Source organism: Panthera tigris, chromosome C2, assembly GCF_018350195.1.
Source record: "Panthera tigris isolate Pti1 chromosome C2, P.tigris_Pti1_mat1.1, whole genome shotgun sequence".
NCBI lineage: Eukaryota > Metazoa > Chordata > Mammalia > Carnivora > Felidae > Panthera > Panthera tigris.
In genome coordinates, this window is record NC_056668.1 from 11761744 (window position 1) to 11770932 (window position 9189).

At 54.2% G+C, this 9189-nt stretch overlaps 1 protein-coding gene across 1 annotated transcript in view; it reads right to left on the bottom strand.

Moving 5' to 3' along the window:
- Positions 1-7604, bottom strand: part of IFNGR2 (interferon gamma receptor 2) — a 28504-nt gene extending 20900 nt beyond the window's left edge. The window contains exon 1 of the mRNA XM_042998632.1: positions 7485-7604. Within this exon, the coding sequence (XP_042854566.1) occupies positions 7485-7569 (85 nt within the window). The 5' untranslated portion in view covers positions 7570-7604. The remainder of the gene's footprint in view (positions 1-7484) is intronic.
- Between the last annotated feature and the right edge of the window lie 1585 nt (positions 7605-9189).

Below are 9189 nucleotides of genomic sequence, written 5' to 3' on the forward strand. Positions count from 1 at the left end.
CCAAAACAGGCGTGCGAAGCCCGAAGGCACACGGAGGGGGAGACATGTCTTTTGGGGGGTGTTTTTCAAGGAGCCCCGGTATCACGATCCCCGAGGTATCGCTTCAAACGCAGACCCCCAGTCCACTCCCCAGACCAGGGGATCCACATTCTCAACATGCTTCCCAGCCTATTCTTATGCACAATGAAGTCTAAGGACTACAAACAGGATAATAACACCCACCCCAGGGAACGACCACCAATGCCAGGGTCCCCCTCCCGGGGGGGGGTGACCTGGAAGGCACAAACCCACCCCCCAGGCAGATACTTCCGCAGGACGGGGCCGGGGACCACAAGTGCGGGGAGCCTTTTCTCTTGCAAGAACAGGCGATCATGACGAGACCATCTCTGAGATGGAAAGATTAATGAGAAACGCCCAGAACGTGGAAAGCAAAGTGTGAAAAACATGCTGTTCCAGAATTCAGAGCAGGAAATTCAAACCACATGCTTTCAGTAAATGCATCCAATCTTGACGAACAGCGCCCAGCTCGCGTCTGCCAGCTCTTCTTCTGAAAGATGCGATACCAAGAGTCTGTGGCTGTTTTTGTTTACTTCCAGGATGTTCGTTGTCTCCACAGCGATGAGCTCAGGCCCAACTCCGGGCTTGAACTCATGAACTGTGAGATCATGACCTCAGCTGAAGCCGGATGCTTAACCCTCTGAGCCACCCAGGTGCCCCTAGTGTCTTTTCTTTTCTTTTTTTAATGTGTATTTATTTTGGGGAAAGAGAGGGTGTGTGGGGGAGGGGCAGAGAGAGAGAGGGAGACAGGATCCGAAGCGGGTTCTGTGCTGAGACACCCAGGCATCCCTCAAATTTGGTGTTTTAAAACAACCCAGGTGTCTCTCTCTTTTTTTTTTTTTTTAATTTTTTTTTTTTTTAACGTTTATTCATTTTTGAGACAGAGAGAGACAGAGCATGAACGGGGGAGGGTCAGAGAGAGGGAGACACAGAATCCGAAACGGGCTCCAGGCTCTGAGCTGTCAGCACAGAGCCCGACGCGGGGCTTGAACTCACGGACCGCGAGATCATGACCTGAGGCGAAGTCGGCCGCTTAACCGACTGAGCCCCCCAGGCGCCCCCCAGGTGTCTCTCTTAAACAGTTCTGGAGGTCAGAAGTTTGAAACTGGTGGGTGAAAGTCAGGGTGTTCCGTGTTCCTTCTGGAAGCTCTGGGGGGAGAAATGGCTCCTTGCTTCCTCCAGCTTCTAGAAGCAGCCCACATTCTTTGGCTCTGACTCCTTCCCCCAGCAACACTGGGCCGATTCCTTCTCTTGCTGCCGTCTCTGCGGTCTCACTCTTCTGCTTCCTTCTTCCACCTTTCAGCCACCCTTGTGATCACACCGGGCCCACGAAGCCCTTCAATCCAGGGTCACCTCGTGACCTCAGGACCCCTCGTCACAGGTGCAAAGTCCCTTTCGCCACATACGGTAACACAGCCACAGGATCTGGGGCTGAGGATGTGGACATCTCGGGGGAACGTTATTCCACCCGCCACGGTGCTCGTCACCTTCCCCCCATCTCCAGGGAAGAGCCATCTCCGGGCACCCTCCCCCACCATCCCCACAATCCAGACGTTCCGCTAAGAAAGGAGGCACCGGGAAGCACAGCAAGGAGGAAGTTTCCACCCTAACTGAGGGCTGGGCCAGGAGAGAGGCTTTCCCGTAGTCGTGGAGGCTCTAGACGAGCCTCGGACTTTCTTTGATTTTCATTTTACCACGGTGGGGGAGAGGACCCGCAGGTTTGCTCTTACATTTGGGCTTCTTGGAATCCCCTGTCTCACCACATTCAGAGAAGAAAACAAATCTTAGAACTGAGGATGTCACAAGGAAGTACATCAGACTGCCCACTCATTAACAGCTGCCTCGTAACACTGCCCTCTGCAACCTCTCGGAGGGCCTGCCCTTGAACGGCCTCACCCCTGTCTCACAGGCCACATGGGGCCCTCCCTGTTCCTGGGAAACACGGGGCCTGCCCTCGCCACTCCTTCTCTGGGGCTTTCTTTCCCAGCATGCCACGGCTCTCTCCCCCACTCCCTTCAGGTCTCGGTAGAGTGGTTTCCTGGACAAAACGCCTAGGGCATGGGATTCCCTGCCCCTGCCTGACCTGTCCCCATGGGGCTCTGAATGTGGTGAGACAGGGGATTCCGCCTGGGTCCTTTGTTTCCACCAGGCACTGAGGAGCATGGATTCCAAAGCTGGACTGCCCGAGTTCAAAGCCACACGCTCCTGTAGTTGTTTAGCCACTTTGTGCCTCAGCTGTCTCATCCGTTAAATGGGTACAGTACAGACTTCACAGCGTTGTTAGGAGGAACGCACGGGTTAGTTTTACAGGGCTGAGGACGGAGTGAGCGCCTCGTGGTCCCTGCCTCTCCTCACTGCCAGCAGTTGATCGACAGCCTCCCCAAGGTGCGAGAGGGGGGAGCTCCAGGAAGGCCGGGTGTTGTCGGACTTGGGGACTGTTTTATCCCCACCTCCCGGAAGAGCAGGCACTCGGGACATGGGGCTTGAGTAGCCTACAGCCCAGCAGCGTGCTCTCCTTCAGAGACAACATAACCCATGTCTCGTCCTCAGCATCGCATCCCCTCGACCACCATGCAAAACTTCGGTTCCCTTTTTCTTTCCTCACCTTATGCTCGGTCTTCCCTTTTCTGTGGTCTCTGCTGTGGCCGGGAGTGGGTGGCCCACTCTGAGCCATGACTTATCTGCTTGGCTTCAAAGGGTCAGTGTATTTAGGGTCATCGCACCTGCTGTCCAGGGTGTCGGTGAAGGCTCAGGGGGAAGAGAACAGAATTTATGGACAAAGGGCTTGGGCTGGAATTCTGATCCTATCACCCACAGCCACAGACCCTGCCAGGGCCCCACCTGAGCCTCGGTTTCCTCGTGAAGAGCGAGACGGTGCTGTCTCTCCCAGACTCGTAGCGAGGGGCAAATGCAAGACCACAAGTGAAAGGCAGAGCAGACCCTAAGTATATAATTTGTAAGACGTGACTGATTCAGGCCCCGGGCTGAGCACCATATCCAATGGTCTGAGCCTGATGGAGGCAGAACAGCGGCCCCCAAAGATGTCTGTGTCCTGTGAATATATGAGGTTACGTGGCAAAGGGGAACTGGGGCTACAGGTGGAATTCAGGTCCCTAAACAAAAGACCCTCAAATAGGGAGATTCTCCTGAGAGATCCGGGTGGACCACAACGGTGTTTCTCTAGAAGCTGGAGAGGGCAAGGAAGTGATTCTTCCCCCAGAACCTCCAGAAAGGAACGCATCCCTGCTGACACCTTGATTTTAGCCCAGTCAGAACGTGCATCTGACCTCCAGATAACACCCTGGTGTTGTTTTAAGGCACTGCGTTGGTGGTGATTTGTGACAACGATAGGAACTAATTCAGTCACTGCAGGTGGACATCAGGGCTTTAATGACAGCCCAGCTCCTACGAGATAAAAGCTCACAGTAATAGTAGGGGGTACAGTGCTCCCCACTCTACCTTTTCTCTCCGTGGTCTCTGGGGCAACCGCTCATAAACGACTAGTGGTAAGAAGAGATAACGCAGGTGTCACCGGTGGGAAGTGTGTCCTCTGTGCCTCACGACCACGGCCTCCTCCTATGCCACCTTCCTGCCCCCACCCACCACCTCTGGTCCACCCTAGCTACATCCACCCAGGAGGCTTTATACATATTGAAGAATAGGCGCTCCTGGTCTCAAAAGTATAGTTTGATCAACACACATCACACACAGATAATAAAATAAACTCTAATTAACATTAAAATTAATCATTCAATCTTGACAACCAAAGACCCTTCAGGATCTTTCTCCACGGATGCGGCATTATGACGAACATCAACGATCCTACCTCTAACACCTTGCAGGGGAGAAGAAGTCAAACAAACATTCCCTGGGGCACCTGGGTGGCTCAGTCGGGTGAGCATCTGACTCCTGATTTCGGCTCAGGTCATGATCTCAAGGTTCGACGGATGGAGCCCCACCTCGGGCTCTGTGCTGACAGCATGGAGCCTGCTTGGGAGTCTCTCTCTCTCTCTCTCTCTCTCTCTCTCTCTCTGCCCCTCGCCCACTCATACTCTCTCTCTCTCAAAATCAATAGATAAGCATTTTTTAAAAACTCCCTGAATTCTCCACTCATGCTTTCTGTCTCTCAAAATTAATGAATAAACATTAAAAAAAAAATTCCCTGAATCCTCAGCCATAACTGAGAAGTCGCTCTTGTTAGTCAATACCGGACATCAGCTAATTTACCCAGCCATCTGTCTCTTCCTATAAAGGATGGTTTTGTTTCCCTGCGAGTAAATGGGGCTATTACCTTCTTGAAAAGAATGGTGGAGACAATAAAGTCAGATAATGTACGTAAGACACTTACAACCTTGTCTGACCTAGAAGACTGGCCCAATACATGGCGACTACTACTATTCGTTTATAGTTTGCCTCAAAACCTGCCAGCTACTTACTTTCAACTGCTGAGACTATAAGCAGACAGGAGTTACTCAATGACGTTCATTTGCAATGCTTTTCATGTTGTTGGGCGTTTACGGTCTTTCTCGGCCGTCTCTAAGGGCATTAGAAGCTTTGGTCAAATCAGCAAATCGTGGCAATGAAATTCTGTGGCACCAATCCATTTCCAATCTACTGGAAAACTAAGCAGCGGGTACAATACAAAGAGAAGCCTCAACTCCTCAACATTTAGGTAAATTACTAGGTAGTCAGTTGACTTACGGCACTTTGGTGCACTCGACTAATTTTTTATCTAAAGCAAAGGGCCACCACTTAATGCATTACTACTGAGGGGAACAAAAGACGCCACCCCCAGACTTGTCACTTTGGCATGTTGATCATTTTGAACTAAAGTCACGTAAGAAACAGTTGGTGTAATTTTAGGACATTCTGACTTTCTTTTATTCCCTGACAAGCAAGAAATAAATCTCTCCCGTATCCTTCCTATCTTCCCATACCAGGAGGGAAGGGCATCTTTATTGCTGGGGAATTCCAGGCTGAGAAGGCTGTATAAATGAACTTTGTTAACTTTGTTAATTTATTACCCCCAGTTCAAACCCCCTCGTTTTGTCAAATCTCCACAAGTAATTGTTTCCCTAGCTAAGAGGTATGAAAGCTGCCTGCTTTGGTCACTTCTTTGAGTCTCGTATTTTTATAAGCTCCTGTAGGTACAAATTAAATCTGTTTTTCCCCTGTCACTGTGTCTCATGTCAACTTAATTATTAGACCAGTTGAAAAACCCAGAAGGCAAGAAAGGAAAATTTTTCCTTCCCTTACACTACAATGTAGGTCAGGTCCAATATTTCACCTGTTATCTTTATAACAACTCTAAGAGATAGATATATATATAAGTCTTCCCCTTTTAAAAAATTTGTTTCCTGGGGCGCCTGGGTGGCTCAGTCGGTTGAGCGTCCGACTTCGGCTCAGGTCATGATCTCACAGTTTGTGAGTTCGAGCCCCGCGTCAGGCTCGAAGCCTGGAGTCTGCTTCAGATTCTGTGTCTCCCTCTCTCTTCCCCGCTCATGCTGTCTCTCAAAAATGAATAAACGTTAAAAAAAAAATAAAATAAATAAAAAAAATAAAAAATTTGTTTCCAATACCTTCACATATTTTTTTTTCTCTGACCATAAAAACAATTCCATGATTACTGAAAGACACTTGTGAATTATGGAAAAGTATGGAAATGTTTCTATTACCCATTTACTGTATAACCACTGTTAACAGTGTCACTTTGTGCTTTGACTAACACAGAGTTTCTCTAAAACTATCCTAGTTTTTTCATAGTTTGCTATGAAAACCTTTCAGGTAGTCACAGAACAGATTAGTATCACACGGCACCATTTTTCAAAGGATCTACGATGAAGTTTTTCTGACGCATCGCACGGACCCAAACTCTGGTAGAATACAACGAGAGATCATTACTAGAAAGATGGGCATGGCCTCGGGCGTCGGGGCAACATCCAACTGCAAAGTTCCTATGTACTTCTCTCCACCCCTCCACCCCTGGACTCGTGGCAGACAAGTCACAAATGCCACACCGACCACCACTCCTGAGCTGTGGCACCGGTATTAAGTAACCGCGGCTACCGCTTGCCCATTACCCAGCTCAGGCAATTACCAACATTTTGCCAAAGCCCATGTCCTGTCTGAAGGAAGCCCAGGGAGAGCTGCGCACAGATTGCTCAACACTTGAAGCTGAGGAGGGGCGGAGTCAGGATTCAAACCCATCTGTCTGACTCTCACAGGAAAAGGGCCTTGTAGCCAGAGCTCACCCCCTCCTGTGGGAGGCTTCTCTCATCAAGGAGTTCTGGAATTTCAGGGCCTAAGTGATGCTGGCAGAAAACAACAGCAACAACCCGAACCCACACCCCGAGCTTCACAAGGGAGGACATTTCTAAATTCTAGAGCCCCAGCCCATGATAGTCTCTCCCTGGGAAAGAACCCAGCGAAACACAAACACATAACGCATCCACACAGAATAAATCTCCTGCCTACTTCTTCCTCCCCGAGGTCTTCTTGTCTTTTAGCATTTATATTTGGCTCATAAGTATGATCACTTAGTGTCAGAGGTAGGAAGGAGGTTGGCCCAGGAACGGGGCTATCTGGATGGGAGCTGAGCTGGGATTAAAAATCTGGTTCCGTGGACTCCCCGCCGCCAACACAACTGGGGATCCGGCCATTTCTGGGTCCTGCCCTGAGCGCCGCTCCCCCATCTATCCGACCCTGGGGCAATGACCATCTGGATCTCACACCCACAAACACACCCCAGCCACGGTAAGACTGAGTCACATCTCCAACACGGAGGTCCCGGCCTGGGGCCGGCCGCCGCCGCACGCAGCTGCAAGGAAGGAAGGCCTGCCTGGGCCCCGCTTCTAACTCGGGCCCCTGGGGAGGGCACGCCGGCCAAGGCCAGGGTGAAGGCTCTGTGGGGCCGGCAGACGCAGCCCTGTCCCAAGCCCTGGTTTCCGTTGTCCTTTGTTCGCGCTGAGAAATTCGGAGACGCCGGCTGCACCGGGTTGCACGGGGCCGCGGAGCGGAGGCGGGGGAAGAGGAGCGGCAGGGCATCCAGTTTCCCGCAGGAGCGGGGTGTCTCCTGCCCGGAAGGGATGACCCGGGGCCAGGACGCCGGGAGGGACTGCCCGGAATTCCCCGCCGCCCTCCCCACACCCGCGTCGGGGCTTCGCGCAACCGCCGGTCCACTGCGGGCTCCCCGCGTACCCCCAACCCGTCAGGGCTCCCCGTGGATCGCTCACCCGCTCCGGGCACCCCGCGGACGCCCACCCAACCCGCGCTGCCCCGAGAACTCCCCCGATCGGGGGCACCCCCGCGGGCCCCCACCCACCCTGGGCTCCTCGCGGAACCCGCCCACTCGGGGCAGCGCCCCGATTGCCACCCGCCCGCGACGACGCCTCCGTCCGGCCTCGGGGGTCCCGCCGGGCCCGGCTTACCTGCGGGGGGCGCCGCGGCGCCGCGGCCGCCGAGCAGCAGCAGCAGCGACAGCAGCGACAGCGGCGACAGCGGCGGCGGCCGCATGGCCCGGGGCTCTCGCGCCGCAGGCTCGGCGGCGGCTCTGGGGGCGGCTCGGCCCCGGCGCGGGGTCCGCCGAGCCGCTCACGTCGCCGCCCGGGCGGCCATGGCGACCGCAGGGCGCGCGGGGCCCGCCCCTTCCCGAGCGGCGGCGGCGGCGGCGGCGGCGGCGGCGGCGGCGCGTCCCCGGCGGCAGGACAGCCCCGCTCGGCCGCCGCCGCCCAGGCCGGCCCCTCCCGGCGCCCGCGCCCCGCCCAGCCCCGCCGGCCGCGGGACTTTCCCCGCGCCCCTCCCTGCCCCACAGCACCCCCCCCCCCACCCGCGCGGTGGCCGCGACGTCCCCGCGCGCTGCTGGGACCCCGAGCCCCCGCCGGTCGCCCACCTTCCGGCGCTTGCGACCCCTCTGGGGAGACCTCCGAACCCCAAGGCCCCGGGGTGGGCCGCGTGCTGAGCCTCGCCTCCCCCCTCCCCGCTCCCCACCCATGCCCCCCGCCCCCCCGCCCCCACCGCCACCCCTCCCTCCCGCCCCCCACCCCCGCCCCCATTCTCTCTTCTCCTGCCGCTCCCACCTGCGTGGGGGCACGCGATTCCCCCCTTCAGTTTAAATCCTGCCTTCTGAGCCTCTAAAGTACACACTAAGTTTTCAATCCTTATTTGAAAACCGGCTTAAGGCTGTGGTGGCTGGAAACGGCCTGGGTGAAGGAAAAGTGTGGGGTTCAGGGGAACAGTGGGCACAGAGCAAGGCGGAGGGAAAGCGAGAAACGTCCCACATTTCAGGATGGTGCGTCGGTTTAGGCCCCGGTCTGGGCTGCCGAGTGTATGAGGAAGTAACTTCTCGAGCTGAGGGAGCGCAGTGGGGTGCGGCGGGGCAGGTGGGGAGGCCTACTGTCCCAGCCTGAGCCGCCCTCCGGTTCTGCCAGCTGGAAGGATCTGGGTCATCTTGGTTCTCCCACGATGGGCTTTAAACCCAGCTGAGCATGGAAGGAAAGGGGCGAAGAAAATGAGTGGGGGACATCAAGAATTAAAGAACAGCGTCACCAAGGCCCAGTTAGGAGTCTGCTGGGCTCCTTGGCCGCATAGTATTCGGCAACATAGGGCTTTACTTCGGGACTTCCTACAGTTTATTTTATTTACTTTAAGAAAAAAATTTTTTTTTAAGTAATCTCTGCACCCAGCGCGGGGCTAGCATTTACAACCCCGAGATTAAGGGTCACAGGCTCCACTGACTGAGCAAGCAGGGAGCCCTCGACTTCTTGCATTTTTATTTCCTTTTTTGTAGAACTCTTGAAATTGGTCACTGTTGTGAAAATATGTCAGAAAATATCTAGCAGTTATCTGAATGATGCTTTGAGTGAGTTTCTCAAGACACAGAGACATGTTTATATGTGAACTGAAAAAAAGCAGCGTGTAAATCAGAATCCCTGTCCAGGGGATGTGTTGAAATGATTGGAGGGGCCCTGGGTGGCTCAGTCTGTTAACAGACTCCAACTCTTGATTTGGGCTCAGGCCACGATCTCATGGTTCCCTAAATCGATCCCCGAGTCCGGCTCTCTCTGCCACAGCGAGGAGTCTGCTTGGGTCTCTCTCTCTCTCTCTCTCTCTCTCTCTCTCTCTCTCTCTCTCTCT